This window comes from Sturnira hondurensis, unplaced genomic scaffold (assembly GCF_014824575.4).
Source record: "Sturnira hondurensis isolate 20B ecotype Veracruz unplaced genomic scaffold, ASM1482457v3 Scaffold0010812, whole genome shotgun sequence".
In the NCBI taxonomy this organism is placed as follows: domain Eukaryota; kingdom Metazoa; phylum Chordata; class Mammalia; order Chiroptera; family Phyllostomidae; genus Sturnira; species Sturnira hondurensis.
The window spans coordinates 350,940-371,088 of NW_028083443.1; the positions used below are offsets into that span (position 1 = coordinate 350,940).

A 20,149-nucleotide genomic window follows, 5' to 3' on the forward strand; every position below is an offset into this window, starting at 1 on the left:
GCCTGCCCTCCCGGAAACAACTAGTTGTGTCCTCACTGATACACAATTAAAACTTCAAACCTTCCTGATGAAGGGACTCACCAAGCCGAAATGGAGACCTTTGGCCGTGCCTCTCTCCCCAGGACGCTGGGTGTTCAGTAACCATTGTACGAATCAGCCTTAATTAAATGGCACGATTTTCAGACACATCTAAGATTAGTCCACGCTTTTCAAATCACTGATCGATTGATTATTCCTCCTACTCAAAGTTCTGACAATGAAATTATTAATAAAAAATGGGGTAGGGATTCCACATTTGGGTTCTGCAGACAGTAATCCCGGATTGCATAATGCATGTGTCTACCTAATAACTAAAATTCTCCTGAATCACAAGGGAAGATGCAACTCTGGGGTGAAGAGAAATTAGGTATCAGAGAACCAAATACATCCATAAAATATTTTGAAGTGACTTTTATCTATGTGATATTAACACAGAAGTTACAGTGTCAATACGTCATTGTCCATCTTTTATTCTCCCAATAAAAAGGAAGCTCATTTCCTAAATAGTCTGTGTCACTCTGTTAAGGGAAAATGGCCCAAGATTTTTTAATGATCCTGCTCAATTATCAGATACCAGTGCCCCCAAATATTGAAATGTCTTCTGTTTACTCACCAAGTCTTCCAGCCAGTCATTACAGTACAATGCTACGTGCAGACACCATCTCAGAAATCCCCCATTCTAACCTGTTAGTCCTTTCTTTCTCCACTAAGTAAAGCTAGGCATTTCCTATCATACACCTTACATGTCCCTAGAAATCTTCAAATAGATTCAAATTCAGTCAAATCACACAGCTGTTTTTAGAGGCACACAAGCAGCTGCAACCAGACAGGTAAGCCTGATTTATCATTCATTTTGACAGACTGTGGTGAAGGACTACATACTTCAGAGGACGGATTTCCTGTTCTTAATCTAGCCGGGAGGAAAAAATAATGAAATGGTGATTAAAATGTGTTGAGTCAGCATGGATAGTAAGAGACCAAACTACACAAACCTACATAGACACTCAAAATGTTTAACTACTATATGTAGTGCAAATACTTAAAGTTTTAATTCTACAGTTAGCAAGAAGTGTCCTTTTATCAGATTACAAACATACGTAGGAATATTCCGAAGGAATATATTTTATGTAAACCCACCTGTATCACAGCCACCAAATAAGTGCCTTCAATTCTTATTTGGGAAATAACCCAATTTTAACACGTGCTGTTTTTCTCTCTCTTGCTATTTGCAAGGGACGGGGGCATAGACGGCAACAGGGATACAATGCAAATCTGTCAGTGTGGTTGTCGTTTTCTTTTTATATTCATCAGCCAAAGTCTCCATTAGAAAAAAGTTTCAAATTGGTCACCAAAAATGTACTTTCGGAAATGGTTCTAAAAATTATCTTTGTTGCCTCCTATTCAAAAGAATCATCCGTGAACCAATGTGAAGTCGCAACAGTGCAACCCATGCAGATTTTGCAAGGCACTCTGACCAAGAGCTTCTTCTCTCCTATTAGAACATGAAACAAGCAAGCCAAGGAAACTGTAGCAATGTATTTATTGGAAATGAACTAGACATTACATATACCCCATGAAGATGTCACAATGCATGAAGCATAACGGATGCAACATTGACAAAATCAGGAAAGAAAAGGAACTTCATTTTCAAAAGAAGTATTGTATCTAAGACACCTCAATCTCTGAACTCCATAATACAATGCATAACATGGTAAAATTAACTTCAAACTGAACTGAGAGTTTCTTTTCCCAACTTGATTCCTTGGCCACCACCTGGGTATCACACATGTGAGGTCCTTTTCCTCACAAGGAATAATAAAAATAAAAAGCCTCTCCTACAAATAGAGACATTCCAGGGGTATCCAAGCAACAGATCAGTGGGTGGCCCCAACTGAATGGGGTACCTAGAATCGGCATTTTCTAGAACCTAGAAATCACATTAATCTGACTAGCAAGACTTCATTTTCTTCTAACAAACTGCCTGGATCCGACGGCCCATTCCTCTGTAACAAGAATCATCACAGTCACACCGAGTCACGGTGCGGAGGGGACAGCAGATGCTTATCATCTGCTCATCGAGGTTTGGCAGAACCTTGAGAGCTCGACTCTTTCTCTCTGCAGTGCAGCCTCGCTTGGGTAAAGTAAAACTCCCTTCAGAGAAAATTATCCCAGAGAATCCACCGGTGCTAATGTGAGTTCTGCACAAAGCAGTGATGACAAATATGGCTCTGGAAAGGGAAAAACGCTGCACCAACTTCCGGAGGCGCTATCCCAGAGCCATCTCTGACATGGAGACCTGTGTGTGTGCTGTGAACATCGCCTCCATCCACCTGGCAAGTGAGAGTCCTCCGACACGCTGCCTGCGGCCGAGACAGCTGGCCGTGCGCCTGCAGAGACACGCGCACGACAAGGGCCTGCTGCCACTCTCCCCTTCCCTTCCTGCAAATAAATTCCAGCCGTTTGTGTCCGACATTTCACAGTTCTCAGAAATGTTCACATTGAAGGGGGAGATGCTTGTGAGCTTATCACAGTCGATTGCCTGTCCCAAAAAAGTATCCGAACACAGCGTACATATCCTCTTTAAAAACTAATCGTAATTGCATTCCCTTATCCTTCATTTAAGGGAGAGAAAAGTAAGAACTCTCACATTTTGGCGGGAAAATGGCAAATCCTTGTCACCAACTGTGGCACCGAGTAAAGAGAAGACAAATGTAGGAGTAATTTAAATTAAAAGGGAAAAACCTGAACGGGACAATTTAGGTCCTAACTGAATATTCTGAGGCCTGAAATTGAATTACAATGCTGGTCTAATTTGCTACAAAATTAGCAACATTCTCTTTCACCTTAAACTGGGTGGGTAGACTCAGCCGCAATATCCTGCTTTTCCAAATGCATGTAGACACCCCAGGCCCATTGGCACAAAGCAGGCAGGAGAAGAAGGCCCCCACCTTCCTGAAAGAACCACAGAGGCAGGACTGACCACCAGTCATGTTCCTCGGACCTACACAGTCAATGCATTTTAAGAAAGACACACACAGATCTATGCAAATGTTTCCTCCCTCTGCTGTTGAGTGAAACATGCTGCTCTTTGGAGAAGAGAAAAATACATTCATTTTTGTCAAGTATATTTCAATATATAAAGAATCTCTAGCTTTGTTTCATGACAAAGATGAAGTGATTTCACATGTGTTAAGGGACATTTCATGTTAACTTCCCTTTGGCGTGGATTTCATGAAGTTTTGATTTAAAAAAATTGCTCTAAATCTGCATTTATTCTTTTTATCCGAAAGCATGAATTCTTGATGTCCATTTTATATCTGTACATAGTCAACGGCAATAACAAAAATTAGTCTGCCTGTGTACAAATGGCTTAGGATTGGCAAACTCTACAGACAGCAGGTGCCTGGTCGGGCCGAGGACTCAGCACCAGGCCCGGCCGCGGCGGGTCCAACTCAGGTCGCAGCATGCAGGTTCTTTCCTCCCGGGGCGCGTTCTGCGGGGCAGCACCTCCTCTGTTAGGCCTTGTTCCCCATCTTGGCTTTGTTGTTCGGGGTGCAGGTCATTTCTCTTAGCAACAATTCGCAGTCGGCCAGAGCATCGGCGGGCAGCAGCTTCCGGATTTGCTCCACCGTCTTCTGATAAGCCATTTTCTCCTGTTCCAGGGTCCGGATTAAAGATTTCATTTTGGTCTCTCTGGTCAAAAGGTTTTCCAGGTTGGATTCCAACGTCTGGATTTTAGCATGAGCTACCTGTTGGAGACAGGGGTGGGGGACAAAAAGCCTCCAAATCAAAAATTTGAACACCCTGGCCCTAAACTGTAGCAGCAGCCAGACCTTACATGTATTAATAAGCAATCATCTCATATGAGTTAATAAAATTATATGGGGAGTAAATACTCTGAAACCTTCCATGAAATGGAGATTTATATGTTTCTCAAACATATAACTAGGCTGCTAACGAAATGCCTCTCGAGTCACTGAATACACCAAAATGCAGCATTAAGTCATTGCCCCAGGGTGGTGAGGGTGCTCCCTCCACACACCGGTGCTCCCTGGAAAGAGCGGATCTGGTGCAAAAGTCGGAGGTCCCAACACTGCCCGGTGGTGCTCAAGGGGGGTTCTGACCTCTAAATGGAGATGCAGGGTTTTCTAAACATATAGTTAGGATCCTATCGGTTTGGGGGGGTGTCAGGGGCAAGTAACCGTGTAACTTGGGAACCCCGACATGATGACAACACTGAACCGTCAACGGAAAAAGTCTGTAACCACGAATAAAAATCATTATAATATAAAGCAGGTTCAAACACACCTCCCTAATAAGGAAGTACTGTGTGAACCACCATTGAAATATCCGTGTAATAATGAACAATATCCCAGCCGTCTATTTTCTGTTTTTGAAAACAAACAACATTGGCTCTTTTTTTTTTAATAAGAAAAGGCATAACATTTTCTATGGAAAAGAGGGAATGTAAGACGAAGGAAAGGAAGTTACTGTTCTTATCCCTGGGAGCCATTACTCTGGAGTTCCCTCATTTCTGGGCTATTTCTCTCCTAGTTGGGCCAGAGGATTCACCACCTGGAAGCAGGCTGCGGTGTTTCCTAGTTTGGGAACAGGTGCAGGGCTGGGAAGTGAGGGATAAGCAGGAACCAAGGGAACATGAAGATCTAACTCAGAACTCTTCCCCGAGCCCTCCCCGCAGGTCCACCTTCTAACCTCCACCTCCTGCCCTCAGGGCTTGGAACACACAGCATACCTTATACAATATATCTGCAGGTGTGAAACAGTTATCTTTATTAAACTGCTTATTGTACTTTTAAGTGTCCCTTTACCTATAAATAAACATATAATGTCTTATACCCCTAACAGTTGTGAACTTAATGGTAGGGATTGTGTATTACCCACTTGCATTCCATTCTCTCGAACGTCTCTTCTTCTTTTCATTTCTGAGAGTTTTACTCTCATCATCCCCACTCAGATCTGTGCAAGTGACTTCTAGCTGGTCTCCCTACCTTCTCTCCGCATTCTCCTCTGTCCTCATCTAAGTTTCCGGACTGGTCTTCCTAAAGTATGGCTCAGACACTTGGAAATATTTCCCTTTCAACAGGATTACAGCTCTTCTGCTTCCCACGGAGTTACCTACAGCTCTGCCTCCTTTGCATTTATCCCATAGCTCCCCGACACAAATTGTGAACCAACACCAAGCTTACTCGGTTGCTCTGCCACCGCCCCCTTATTTATGCCAACCCCCTGCACACCTCACTCGTTTCTTCCACCAACCTCTCGGAGGCAGCTCAAGCCCCAAGTTCCCCAGTGTGTTCCCCATTTCCCATCTGCAACCCCTCCCTCCCCCGGAATTTAACCAGATACAGGCTGGGGCAAAAGCTTACCATTGTGAGCACTGAAACAAAGTTGATTCTTGCATTATTGTTCCCTGTATTATTTTCCATGCACATAACTGCAAACCTACTGTTGCCCCATACTGTATGTGCAACACACTTTAGCCATTTAACCAGCTTCTACTCTGACTTGCCACTTCACTATTTTGTGAGTGTGCATTTCCTCTCCCAAGCGACATTGAAATTGATACGTGCACCTGGAGCCCCACAGTACTTGGGCACAGCCTGACACATGGTGGCCCGTCAGCAGCAATGGTTCAATCCACGTCGCACCCGGAGCATTCCTGAGGGAGCTCTGGCCTGGCGGGAGGCATTCAAGCACTCTGTTGGTCTAATCTTTCTCTCTTTACCTGTAGTTTTTCGAGGAGGTCCATGTTTTGCCTTTTCAGCTGGTTATTCGCCCTCTCCAGCTTCTCCACAGGCTCACTGTGCTCACAGGCACTGGACGATTCCTGGAGCTCATCCTGCAGCACATGATACTCCACCTCATAGGCATGTAACTGCTTGGAAATGTCCATCTCAAAGACCTGCCAGGAAAACACCACGGGTTAGTCTAGTCTCCGGTGTGTGTACAAAGAGGCAGTCTGTGCACCGGGTGTGTTTCACAGAGATTTCCAAATCCTTATTAATGGGCAACAGACATACCGAAAGGAAGAATAACAAGTGTGACTATGGACGTAAGGACAAATACATTATTGATGTACATTAGTAATGTACATTACTGATGCACAATGAAACATTCTCATCATGGGGCCAAGACACTACAATAAGGTAATGTTCAAAGGTATTTTGTAACCAAAGTATATATAATCTGATACCTATCTCTCCAAATGTAGCAACCAGATAAACAGCATTAGTTACTGAGTGAGTCCTATGTTTGTTAGAGATCATCTGTGCTGACTAGTAAGCAAAACTGCATTGGGCATTTCTATAATAATGAAGCCCAAACCCCTCTAATTATTTGTCAATGGGGCAGAAGGCACTTATCCTAAACATTTTGATCCATTTGCTAACCCATGTGTGCCTCTGAGGAGACATCTACATGTTCTACCACACAGAGGATCCTCGGAACTGCACACCCCAAGTTGTGGGGTTTAATGGGGGCTGCCTGTGCTCCCCAGTATCACCACCAAATAGGAAGGCAGGTTATTGAGCCGTTAAAGAGTAGGTAATACCTCACTTGTGATGGGAGGGAAGGCAGCCATTGACAGGTAAACAATGGTGTCTCCACCCTAAACGCAGTTGACAATCAAGGAGTAGACAGAGAAGGTAAGAAAGGAAAACAGGCTTTCCTTCATATTAACTTAAAAGAAAAAATAGCAATAGTAGCTTTGATAAGAAAAGAAACCAAAAGATTAGGTTACTGAAATCAAACTGAGTCTTATCAAATATTGCATCTATTTTATTTTTTAATCTATTTTTATTGTATTTTTTCATTACCATTTATCCCACTTATACCCCTCCCCCCACACAACCACCACACTGTGTCCATGTCCATGAGTCCTTCTCCCTTTCTGCTCAATCCCTCCACCCACGAACTACCCCCCACCCCAGAGCTGCCAGCCTGCTCTGAGTCTGTCTCTATTCTGCTCGTGAGTTCCCACAAAGACTCTGACTTACCCTACTGTAATGAGATATACTCAAATCCTAGAATTTAAATGAGATGTCTAGACAATCTCGTTATACCTCCCAAACACACATCGCTTTTTCCCTACTCGTCTCTATGGGCACAATGGACTATTACACAACCATTAACATGATGGTTCGGATCTATACGCATTGGCATAAAAATGTCTAATACTTTACAAATATCTTACTTAAAAAAATCAGGTTGCACAAGAGCCTGTACGGCATGATTTCACTTCTGTGAAAATGTATCCATATTTATATGTGTATATAAGCAAAGAGAGATGAGTAAAAGGCGGTTGAAAAGCTTTTAAATCTCAAGGTGTCAAAGGGGAAGGGAATAAGAAGTACAAATTGGTAGTAACAAAATAGTCACAGGGATGTAAAGCACAACACAGAAAATACAGTCACTAATGTTGTGATAACTGTTAGGTTCCAGGTGGGCACGTGATTTATTGGGGACATCGCTTGCTAAGTTATATAAATGTCTCACCACTATGATGTGTGCCTGAAACTGATACCTCTGTATAGTATTAAATGTCAACTGTAACTGAAAAACATAAAGGTTTCAATCTAGAGGTGTCGAGATTTGTAATTACTTGTATTTTCTTCTGTGTGCTTTTCTGCATTATTTGCATTTTTTATGGTGACCATAAACAAAGCTTATCAAAGTTTGCCTAATGTCAACAGTTCTTTCACTGGTTAGTGAACTCGAATAGAAAAGTCTTCCTAAACCAAGTCCAAATCTACTCGCCTATAAATTCTATCCATTCGTCCTAATATTAAACTCTAAAGAAGGTAAGCCCCTCACTATTTTGAAACCAGACATCACCACTCTCTAAACCCAGTCTGGCTGCATGCCAGTCCAAAATGATATTTCTGAAGAATAAATAAATGCATAAAAGTGTGGAAAAAGCTATACTTTTCAGCTTACCAAGCATATGAGCAAGAAAAAAAACTGTTCCTAGACATTTACAGAATAATCTGCTTGTGATTTAGATTCCACGTAACAGAAAGAAAATGTTACATGTAATAATATAATGAATTCATGTTCTCAGGTGAATTCCTGTATACAAAAATTTTCAACCTAATAGGCTCCATTTGCTCCTATAAACAACATGAGAAAGTAATAGGGTCATGACTGTCATTCCCATTTCGTAGGGGAGGAAGCTCAGACTCAGGGAGGTCAGTCGTAACTTGCCCAGAGTCACACTGCTAGTAGATGGTAAGGCATCAGAACAAGATCTCAAACCCCTTTGTCCTGCTCTAAATTCGGCCTTTTATCTGCCATCCCAAACACTTCTAGGAAAGGGGCGACCTTTATCAGTCCTCACAGAGGGTGACAGCCTTACCTGTAAGTAGAGTCCTAATGCTTCTCAGGTCATCTCAGCAGCATCAACAAACAACTCCCACTCACCTGGATCTATGAACAGCAGGCACAGGACCCATCCTCTGCCCTCATCCATTTTTCAAGACCCTGGGGGGCAGACCTGGCTTCCCCGAACTTCCCTACACTTCAGTTCCTGCTGGCTTCCATTGGGTGTGGCCCATGGGAGATGCCGTCAGGAAGTGAGGGGGGAGGAAAAGGTCAGGTGTTTCTTCCTTGTTCCTGGCCTGCCTGCCTCACCAACAACCTGCAGAGACCCCTCCCCCATAGTTCCTGCCCTCGCTGGGCAGGTAACCCGAGGACCACCTCCCCTGCCCTCTAAGCACTGTGGGTATGAACATCCTCCCTGTTACTAGGTCCTGGGCACCTAGACATGATTTCTGGTTCCCTCCTCACTGCACACGACTCTGTAAATGTACCTTCATTGGAATCATTAAGGACAGACTCTGTTTCCTGCAAGGGACCCTGGTTGCTGCACGTCTCCTGATTTAAGCCTCACAAAACCCTGGGGTGAGTATTATTGCATTCTGGAGGGAAGAAAACGAGGTTTCAGAAGAGCGGCTGTGCAAGCCAAACAACTACTAAAAGAGCTAGAAGATGATGCAAGTGCCATGCTGTCTGATTGCAAAGCCTATGCTCTCGCTTCATGCACTCCTCGTATTTTTTTTTGTAATTTTAAAAAACATTTTATTTATTTATTTATCTTTAGAGGGGAAGGGAAGGAGAGAAGGAGAGAAATATCAATGTATGGTTGCCTCTCGTGAGTCCCCTGCTGGGAACTGGCCTGCAACCCAGGCATGTGCCCTGACTGGGAATCGAACCTCGATCGTGTGGTTCGCAGGCCTGCGCTTAATGCACTGAGCTACACCAGCCAGGGCCACTCCTCGTATTTTTAATCAGAATCTAAACTAGTACGAATTAAGTGGGCCTCATTTTCACTAGGTCCTCCTAACTCTATCAGTTCTATCTCCAGTCTTACCATGGGTCTAAACTGGAAGATTCCGGAACACTCATTATATAGCACTGAACCCCTTTCCCTGTGCACAGCCACATGGAAAACGTTACAAGGCAGAAATTTCACCGCAGTCTCATCTCTAGGTAAAACACCTCTGGTCAAATTTAAAAAAGCTTGTCAAGCAAACCTACGTCTTTATAATGAAACATTGAATACATAATTATATATTAATGTATAATATATAAACTGTTATGTAACTGTGTATCTTATTACTATCACTTAAATCATACCTGGGTGATAATTTTTTCCATTTCAGATGTATTCATATCAGGTAGTGTGTTTTTAAGAAATTCAACGATGTTTTCAAAGTTTTCACATTCCATTATAAGTGTCTCTTGGCTGCTCAGCAGGCTAAGTGCTACCTTAAATATAACTTCAGTTCCCTGAAGAAAAATAATATCTAAAAAAAGAGATACAGTTTTTATGATTAAAATTATGCATCCACTATTGTAAATAGCATGCTCTTGGTGCTAATCATTTATTTGTGTATATTTTTATTGTGGTTGTTGTTTTTCATTACTGCAGCGGAACCACCAAATATTTTGCAAAAAAAAAAAAAAAAAACCCAAAACAAAAAACTGGTCAAAATCACCTACATTTCAAAACAACAAAAAAATATGACTGAAACAAACAGATGTTCATTCTTCTTACTAGAAGGTTCTCATTAAAATATCACCCTTAAATATTTAGCTCTATAAAAAAACACATTAAAGTATCCAGCTACACTATGAATTCAGCAACTGTTGTTTCCACAGCATAAAACAAAAATGCAAAGTTCTATATATGAATACAGTGAATCACTTGTTTGATCTTCATAACACACATGTGTGGAACTCAGGTTTGACACAAACTGAAAGGGAAGAGATAGCCACAGGAAGGAAGTCACAGTTACAAAATAAGCTTAGCGACAGGCGAACAAACATAAGGGTTTAAAAAATAATATTACTACCTTAATAAGCCATGTTGGAAAAAATCATACATTTCCTTTAGGCCATTTACAATTTATAAACTGGACATACGTATTTATGGCAATAGAAGTTGTGTCCATAGAAGTTATATCGAAGCACTTTGGTAGCACAAAATCAGAGAAATCGAATTAGCAGAACACAAAGCACAGCACCAAGAGCATTCTGTTCCCTCTGGAGCCTTTAACAAGAGGGAACTGCGCAACAGCTCCTTCCAAAATGGTCACTCCTCTTGCTCACGCATCGCTCCCCTTCCTGAGGGTCTCAGTCCTTCACTGAACTCGGAAGGAAGGACCGAGCAGCTACGGCAGAGCCGACAGCCGACAGCATCACTCACGCACGTTCTCATAGCGAAAACCAAGTTCCTTCCTGAACTTCAATTCCGAGCCTCCAAGGGCAAGTCAAAGAGCTGAAACGTCGTAACATCATTATACGTAAAACCTACAGAGGACCTCTTCCTAAGAACCCACGCTCCAGAGAAAGCTTCGCTGGAGGAAAGCAATCCTGGGCATTCAGTAAAGAAGAGAAATTGGACGAACGCTTGATTCCGTGCACCCTGAATTTACTCTTTTGCCTCACTGTCTATAGATCGTATTGTTGCTAATACAGTGTTTCACTTTGTAAACCACAGCCTGATAAGGAAGACACTGACCATTGTAATCTGGTGTGAGTGTACACATAACACAGATACGAAAAAACTGAAGCGTCCCCAAACAACACTTCCCCTTGTTATTTGCAAAATCTCTCTGATATTTTCAGAGTATTCTGTTCATTTTTTTTTCTTGCGGGTAATAATCTACAACTGGGCCAATATCACTTGACAAAAACCGCCAAGTTAGCAAAAGCACAGTTGTAAATACTGACTGCTTGCACCAGGGATACCAGAGGAGAGAGCAGAACACAAACATTGTGGGAGCCCCTCTGAGGCCATCGAGTTCCTAAACAGCATGAGGACAAGCTTCTATGAAAGAGCTATTGATTAAAAAAATGCTGCCTCTTAAATAATGAACTTAAGACAAATCGAACTAACGACGTGGGGAAAGGTTTAAGGGCCCCGAAGGGAGCCTTTGACGTCACACTCTCCATTTCTTCCCGGTGCCCAGCACTGTGATGGAGCTGGATAGGGACCCGCAGACCTGCCCAGGCCCTGCTGCCTGCCTCAGGGCCTTTCGCTGAGCCACCAGGTCGGAGGGACTGGCACCACCACGCTGGTGTAAGAGGAGAGTCACTTAAGTGACGGGCTTACCCTACCCAGTTAACAACAAAAAGTCAGACTAAGGGGCCGTTGGAAATGACATTGACATAGGTGCTTCTTCTGATGCCGACAGAGAACAGGTTCTCTGTGTTTTGCATCTAGGTTGATGAGGGCAATGGGCAAGGGGGGAAACAAAACCAGTAAAAAACAAACAGAGGTCAAATGATATGTATGAAAATTTGGAAAACGAAACAGGGTAAGTTCTTACTTTGGATTTTTTTAAAAGTATACTCTGATTTTTAGGTATAAATGAAAGTAAGTGCTCCAATGATCACTTATTCAAAAATAGGAGCCCAATTTTTCTTCTTTCTCTTATAACATCAAAATTTTTTAAGACCAACATGGTTTTAAATTACTCTCAGAATAGAGCCTGGCACATTTATTAAATTCCACTAGCAATTTGCTATTCTGTATAAACACATGATAAAACAACTGGCTAGAAGGATATTCCTTGGGATGTGTAACACTGTTCCACTTGATCACAGGCATCTCTTACCAAAAACTCTGGCTACAAATCCTAGTGGGAACTGAGAGGCAAAGAGCGTGAGGAACCACGGGGCGGCGTAGAGACTGGGGCTGATTTCGTTCTCCTCGAGGTGGTTGTAGAGGTCTCGGTGATAGTCGTGCAGGAGTCTGGACAGCTGGTACATCTGAATCTGAAGTGAATTCAGAGAAGAGAGTGAAATATTATGCATTTGTCCGAGGGTGCATAAAATACACAAACTTTGATTTGATTGCTGTAATATTTAATGACAAAAATCACACACATTCAACAAATAAAAGCAGTATTATTTTGTTTTTACTGTTATGTTAAAGTTGACATTAAAGTCCAAGCTCACTTAAGTCATAAAAGCAAGTTACAGAAAGGCCATCTAAGACCATCGAGCAAGTTTTGCTAAAAGGTGTGTTTTTGTTTTAACATGTATACAGAAATGGTCACTTTTCCTCATATAGGAAGGCATTGCTTTTGGAATTTAATCTGAACTTTCCTGGTTCAGGATGCTTATGGAAGGCCCATTCTAATTTGAGACCAATCCCAGAACAGCCTCCATTCTCACGAACGTCCCACATTCAGTCCAGAAGCAAAGTGTAACGCTATTCGCTGGGCTCAGCACCTGATTTATGATGCAGCTCTGGCCTAGACCCACCAGGCAATCTGCAGTGTGAGGACACTGTCAGGCTTAGAATGTCATGGAGCCAGAAGTCTGAGATGTGATTTCCAACGTTCAAGGTATTCCAGTGCTTAGTTTTCAGGACAAAGGGGATTAAAGCAAAAGGCGCAACCTCAATGTTTCTAGTATTAAAAAGAAGAAATTATTTCACATAGCTACTGAGTTGATTATAAGCATTTCAAAAAAATTTTTTTAAAGATAATACACAACAACTTTGAAACTCTGTGTCTGAGGTAGCTAAAGGTTAAGCAGTAGCAAATAATAGACAAATTTGTGAGCTTGGCTTTAATTTCTATTTTTACCCATGCAGTAAGAGATTAAATAGTGGTTCCTTGATCAGTTATGTCAGCTTGACATTTTGGTGTGAAATGTTCACACTGTCTTATAAAATCCACCAGAACTTCTTCCACTTGATGTTATCATCAAAACACCGCCCTTTAATAATGAGTTCTATAAAATTACATTAAAATACCCAGCTACATTGTGAATTCAGCAACCATTATTTCTAGAGCACAAAACTAAAATTCAAAGTACTGTAAAAAAATAGAGCCAATGATTTGCTCCATCTGTACCTATAACACCTATCTGGAAAACTAAGGTTTGACAGCAAATTGTAAAAGAAAGGAGCCACAGCAAGTCATAGGTACAGAGTAAGAAACTTAGCTACAGGCAAACATAGGGCTTAAAAATGAGATTATTATCTTAATGAGATACACTGAAAAATATTTCCCCTACGCCATTTTCAATTCATAAACTAGACATATGCAGTCATGTCAATACAAGTTATAAAAAGTACTTTGATAGCACAAAAATCAGAGAAATCTAATTAGCAGAATAAAAAAAAAGCATAGCATCAAAAGCATTCTGTGCTTGTTCAGTTACGGTCATAATTCAGAACCAATACTTCAATGTTTAATTTTTTTTAAGGACCTTACTTTTTTCCTACACTCTGAACTCAAGGTGGAAAACATTCCATCAAGGCATATTTACATTAAATTTCTCTTGAAAAAGGCAAATAAAAAACACAATTCAGTGCTCTTTCAAAGGAAGCTTTAATAATAAAATGCCATTTTCTAAGAATAAATAATTCTTTCCTTCCACCTGGCAGGTAACACGGCACATCTCCAGGTGGCAAAGGGGAGGTGCGGGGACAGGTGAGACAGGTGGGGACGAGAAGGTGGAGTGAAGTGGAGATCAAAGACTTCACATAGGAATATAATGCTCGTGCACGTACCAGAGTGAACAGCAGACAATGTAAGGGAAAGGAGACAGAGCCTGCAATGCCCAAGCTCACACTCTGCAGACAGTCAGAAATCCTACCAAGCGATCCCAAACCCATGTTGCTTCCACTTTTGAAATTCATATTGATTGGATAAAAAACACCTCTTTCTCTAGGAAGTGTTAGTGTTGTATCTTACTCTGCAAAGCAAAAAAGATCTACTGTCTGAGAATGAGGCGCCCTATCATGAGGCCTACAGGAACGCTGCCATCACAGGTTTTAAAACATCTTCATTGTCTTTTTTTCAAATACATAATCTTTATTATGTTTTTCCCATCACCACTTACTCCCCTATACCTCCCTCTCCCCAGTAATCACCACGCTGTTGTCTGTGTCCATGAGTCCTTTCTCTTTTTTGATCAATCCCTCCACCCCTCAACTGCTCCTCCCTCCACTCCGGCACTAGCTGTCACCTATTCTCCGTCTGTGAGTCTGTCTCTGTTTTGTTTGTTAGTTCAGTTTGTTCATTAGATTCCATACATGAGTGAAATCATATGGTTATTTGTCTTACTCTAACTGGCTTATCTTACTTAGCATAATGTTCTCCAGGTCCATCCATATTGTTGCAAAGGGTAAAATGTTCTTCTTTTTTATAGCTGAATAGAAAATTCCACTGTATAAATGTCCCATAGTTGTAACACATCTGTTTTCATGAGTACAGATATATTTCTTGGTAATAGCAAGTCATATTAAATTAATGCATAAGTATCAACCCAATTGATATGAATTTCTAATGTCAAATTGATGAGATATTTTTAAATAAAACAAGTCACTGCATTTTTAAAGTGATAGTTCTATCCTTCTATTTCTCTACCAAAATCAGCTATTCACAGTTCCTCTCCATTCTTTGAAATTCTAATGATAGCTACCAAACTGGTATTCCCAGAAACCAGAGCTATTTAATTCCCTAAAAGGGCGCCAACACTTCCTGTCCGATAGGAGATGCGGGTAAACTGTTTAGAAATAGAGTGAAAAATAAAACCTTCCATAGTCATTACTGTCTCTCTTGTGGGATGTTTACAGACCTGTGAAGAGTCATGAATTAGGAGTCAAATCAGTGTGTCTCGTTTATGTGTCCTGGTGAACACACTTCATATGAACTTACACCTGAAAGCCGAACACTGAGAGCAAAGCCCGCCTCCCTTGCTCAAATTTCATCTCCATGAAGAAAAACGGAGCACCCCTTCTCCACTCAGCCTCCCAAGAAAATCCATCTACTGCAATATTCATAAAGAGAAAACACAGTCTTTTTGGCCCGTGGATTGGTAACTAAAATATTAAATGAGAAAACCGATCACTGGGAGCCAGGAAAAAGAGTGAATGTCTTAAATATTTTATTTAAAATACTCTAAATATTCTTATATAAAGCATAAAAATATGACTAACTGGGTATCATGCCCACTACCCTTCAAAGCAGGAGAACCATCATATTCCCTTCTTTTAAGTCTTCCTTTATAGTTTTACTACTAAAAGCTTTAAATTGAAAGGTAGTGGTTCTTTGGGATATCATATATATATAATTTAAACTTCTTGTTAGAAACCTCTACACCAAGGAAAGTGAAGTTTAAATTAGCGAGGAGATATGTGTAAACAGGGAGTTTGAAACAGGTCAGAGCAGTAGCAGCGAATACCCTACTTTACCGAAAAACCTTACCAGCGCTTCTTCAGAGCATGGTAAGAAAAGCCTGCTGAAACAGTGCCCACCTCCCACTTTAAACACTTCTAATGTGGAAGGACCTAGCTGACCTTGAGATAAAAGAGGGAGAGGGAAGACATGGTCAGCTCAAGAAGACCATGACATAGATATCTGCCATTTATGCACTCAGAGTAAATAAAAGAATAAACTCAGATCTTCCGACTTTAAACAAGATATCTATGACTCTTTGCAACTGACTGGTAGAGAACAAGTGAATAAAGACGACTCATTCCACGTAACATGCAGTCGTAGGGGATGGAGACATGAGCACCCGCGACCTTTCCTGAATTGCTTATTTATTCACTTTAGGAACTCACGGAAAAGTTATTCTGCATATGGATGTCATGGACTCAGAGGTTCAGCCAAAACTGCAATTCCCATGGACTGAAAGTGCTCTCCATTTACCTAAGTTCCAAGACAACAGGCCCAAGTTTCTCTGAATCCACTGCAATTTGGAAGAGGGCTGTGCTAAGATTTCTGGTGACAACTTCACGAGTGAACATCTGCAGCCTCACCTGTAGTGACATCATGTCGGGTCTGTACTGCTTGCGGAAGCCCAGGTCATACATGAGGAATTTCAGCATTTCGAAGGCTTGCTCTTCACGCATGTGCAAAAGCAGGACTCCCGCCACAAAGCTGATCCCCTGACAGTAACCCACTTCCTTGTCCAGCAACGAGTAGGCCTTCAAGAGGTTGAAGAGTGAGAGCTGTCCTGCACCAAGCTGTGCCGAAAAGTAGGGGTGAGTAGGAAAAGTCCTCCCTGCAGAGGAAACGACATGTTTGTGAGAGGTCCCGTGCCTTGGAGGCCCAAGCAAACTGCCAGTCGGTGATTTCTTTTCAAACCAGTGAGAGCTGCTTGGTGTACCCACGGAACTGAGCCTGTTGTCTGTCTCTCTCTCAAGTCTCAAGTCTCACCTGCCAGATCCCCACCGCCCCCACCCCAGACAAGACGGCGGAGCAAATGTGCTATGCTACCCAGCACTTCTATCCAGGAAGAAGAAAATCTGCAAACAAATCAAGGACATATCCAGAAGAGATCTCGAAAGAACAAAATACAGAATTTCTGCTGACTACAAATCAAGGCAAATTCTAAGGTCACATAAAGACCACCCGCTAACTGAAACAAGAATTCTAAGCCCTGGCTGGCGTAGCTCAGTGGATTGAGTGTGGGCCTGCGAACCAGATGATCGTGGTTCGATTCCCAGTCAGGGCACATGCCTGGGTTGCAGGCTGGTTCCTTGCAGGCCAACTCCCAGCAGGGGACACACGAAAGGCAACCATACATTGATGTTTCTCTCCCTCTCTCCTTCCCATCTAAAGATAAATAAATAAATAAAATCTTAAAAAAAATACTCACCACCTTTAAAAAAAAAAAGAATTCTATATGAGGTATCATATTATTTAAAAAGAAATCCTAACTATACTTGAACAATAAAAATGTGAAAAAAATAAATCTTCATAGTCCTAAGCAGATTTATTCTTGCTTCTCCTATAATAAGACCCTGGAGGGACTTTGGATTTTTTGCTTGTTTGTTTTATATTAAGTCTATCATTCAGGAAATACTTATTTTTAAAATATCTTTGCTCTCTCTTTCTTAAACCACCTCCATAAGCCACGTAGGCCTCTTCTTTGTTTTCAATACATCCCACAAGGACAAGGAGAGTAAATGGTCAAAGTGATTTTTTAAAAAGTTCCCTCTTCCCAGATGGTGTGGCTCAGTAGACTGAGCACTGACCTGCAAACCAAAGGGTCACCGGTTCAATTCCCAGTCAGGACACATGCCTGGGTTGTGGGCCAGGTCCCTAGTGGAGGGAGCACAAAAGGCAACCCCACATTGATGTTTCTCTCCCTCTCTTTTTCCCTCCCTTTCCCTCTCTCTAAAAATAAGTAAATAAAATCTTTTAAAAATTACCCTCTCAATTCACCGTTGGGCATAAAATTACCATAGAGACACATCGGCAAGCAACACAATCAGTCCTGGATCCCTGAAAAGCTGTCACTAAACAGGGAAACAGGCCCGTCTCCCACCCAGGCTGTGCACACTGGTCCGGGCCTCCCCGTACCAGGAGAATGGGGGCAGGGGGTGTCAGCTTCCTTGTGAAAATGACCGCTGAAGTCAGTTAGAACTTGCATAAGGGTTCCAGATTTTTTCATGTTTTCTGGCATATATGCTTAAAAGTGATTTTTCTCCCCCAGGAAATGATAAGATTAATTCTGCAGAGCAAGTAAGGAAAAGATAAAGAACAAGAACACGCTGAGGAAACACAGATGGCTGCAAGCAGAGTCAAATAAGCACTTTTAAAAATTATTTTACTTTCTCAGTTGAAATTTTTGCTTAAAATACCCTATAAGTAAATTGTATAAATAAGTCCTGCAATCTGGCCTCATCATCTCCTTTTCTCCATCAGGACAGCTTGACTAGCCCTAAACAGAGCATCCCAATTTCTAGCCTCGGCACCAGTTTCCGGTCAGAGAGCCACAGAGCTGCGGAGATACACAGGGACTGCCTGACTCTGAGTCTTCACTTCAGGGTTGAGACTCAGAAGCAGAGAGCTTTGCCTAAAGCCAGGACAAAAACTGAAGCTTTTAGTTTCTTTGTAAAATTCTCCTTTTTAATTCTTTTTCATCTATTTTTATTTTTTTATTGTTGTTCTGTTACTGAGGTCCAAGTTTCCCCCTTTTGCCCCCCTCCACCCAGCCCACCCCCGACTCCCACTTAGATATGTTTGTAGCACATGTGACACACATACCTCAATCCACGAGAATAGCATGTGGCTGAGCTTGCTATTCTCGACTCCCACAGTTGATCCCCACCCTGTTGTCCAGGCCCATGGGTCATTCACACATGTTTTGAGACTATGCCCTTCCCCTTCTTTCTCCTTTTTAATTCTGTTGAGTTAAAAATATTAACCCATTTGGGCCCTTCTCCCAACAAAAGCTGTCATCTGAAAGGAACAGACAGGTCGAAACTAGGTTTTGGCCAGTGAGTTTTTTTTAACATGGAACACTTTACAGATTCACATGTCATCCTTTTGCTGGGGCCACGCTAATCTTCTCTGCACTGTTCCAATTTTAGTACAAACGTTGCCGAAGCAAGCCCTTGGCCAGTCCTTCTCAGATGCCCTAATACCAGGTGACTCCCCGTACAAGGTAACCCTTTGTATTTACAAACGGGCTCAAGTAACATATCCGGGCTCAAGTAACACATCCGTCTATTTGAAGCAAATCAACTTTAGGGATATAGGCAAATGTAAATGTACGATATTTAATCCAATAATTTCGATATTTTAAAATAATAAAATATATATTATACTAATTTAGAGAAAAACTAGATACAACAAAATTTTTTAAATCACAGTGTCTTTCCTTTCTGAAGTTATCTGAAATTCAGCATTTCCAAAGATAGAGGTGTGATGCAGTACAAGTGGGCAATCCTCCCCCACGTCACCATCACCCACTCACACAGCATCACACACAACAGGTGATCTTCCTGTCACCCCGTGGGGCTGTACACACAATTTCCACAACATAGCCACCTACTATACTGCTTCTTAAAATTATATTCAAAGGACTGTTTTCACTCGTATGTCCAGGTATACCGAGAGACCTTTGCTTAAAAAAATTTAGTAGTCCTTTTAAACAATTCTAACCTATTTCAAAATCAGCGTTGATTGAGAGAACTGTCTACCGCAAACAAAACTCAGTTCTTTAAAACACAGGCACTGAAAGGATCTGATAATACAGCCTTTATCATGATTAACATATAAGATAACTCCCTCTTCACAGGGCAAGTTTGGGGACAAAAACTTCATTTCACGCTCAGGCATTTACAGTATCTTCGACTAGACAAAAAAGGCCAGCTGGCCCTCCAGAAAGGACAGAGTCAGTACACAGGCCAACAGATCCTCTTTCTCGACACCAACAAACACACAAACACTGCAACAAATGAACCTACTGTTTACTTATTCCAAACAATAATCAATGGGACAAACATACCTAAATCCACGAGAATCGCATGCTGCTGAGCTGTGAGCTGCTTCAGAAGTTCTTTATAGGATATGTCAGGAGGTTGCTGCTTAGTAGGCAATCTGTGCCTTAGTCGATATTGTGAAGCTAAGAACTGCCAGACTTCTCCTCGCCGACTTTTGGGAACACCTAGGATCAAAGATAAAAAAGCAAAGTCTTGACCTCTGGAGTGAAGTTGCTAACCCACAGCTGGCAAACTAGGAAATGCTTGAAAACAGGCCGCTGCAGTGTGCTGAGTGCCCCAACAGCACATTCTGACAGGTTTAATCCTGTAGCTGCTGGTATCTTGCCA

The 20,149-nt window shown here is 41.8% G+C and overlaps 1 protein-coding gene and 1 non-coding gene across 5 annotated transcripts in view; both read right to left on the bottom strand.

Moving 5' to 3' along the window:
- Positions 1 to 1,562: 1,562 nt before the first annotated feature.
- Positions 1,563 to 20,149, bottom strand: part of TBC1D4 (TBC1 domain family member 4) — a 176,232-nt gene continuing 157,645 nt past the window's right edge. For 2 of the 4 annotated variants that reach the window (XM_037059345.1, XM_037059346.1), the window contains exons 4-9: positions 19,828 to 19,986; positions 16,346 to 16,590; positions 12,180 to 12,339; positions 9,694 to 9,863; positions 5,786 to 5,962; positions 1,563 to 3,788 (exon numbers count right to left, since the gene is read on the bottom strand). In XM_037059345.1, coding sequence (XP_036915240.1) covers positions 3,555 to 3,788; positions 5,786 to 5,962; positions 9,694 to 9,863; positions 12,180 to 12,339; positions 16,346 to 16,590; positions 19,828 to 19,986 — 1,145 coding nt within the window. In that variant the 3' untranslated portion in view covers positions 1,563 to 3,554. The remainder of the gene's footprint in view (positions 3,789 to 5,785; positions 5,963 to 9,693; positions 9,864 to 12,179; positions 12,340 to 16,345; positions 16,591 to 19,827; positions 19,987 to 20,149) is intronic. The other 2 variants (XM_037059343.1, XM_037059344.1) reach the window with 1 other exon arrangement.
- LOC118996139 (U6 spliceosomal RNA) lies at positions 18,825 to 18,929 on the bottom strand. Its single transcript, XR_005068430.1, has one exon. It is a non-coding gene; the product is annotated as a U6 spliceosomal RNA (small nuclear RNA).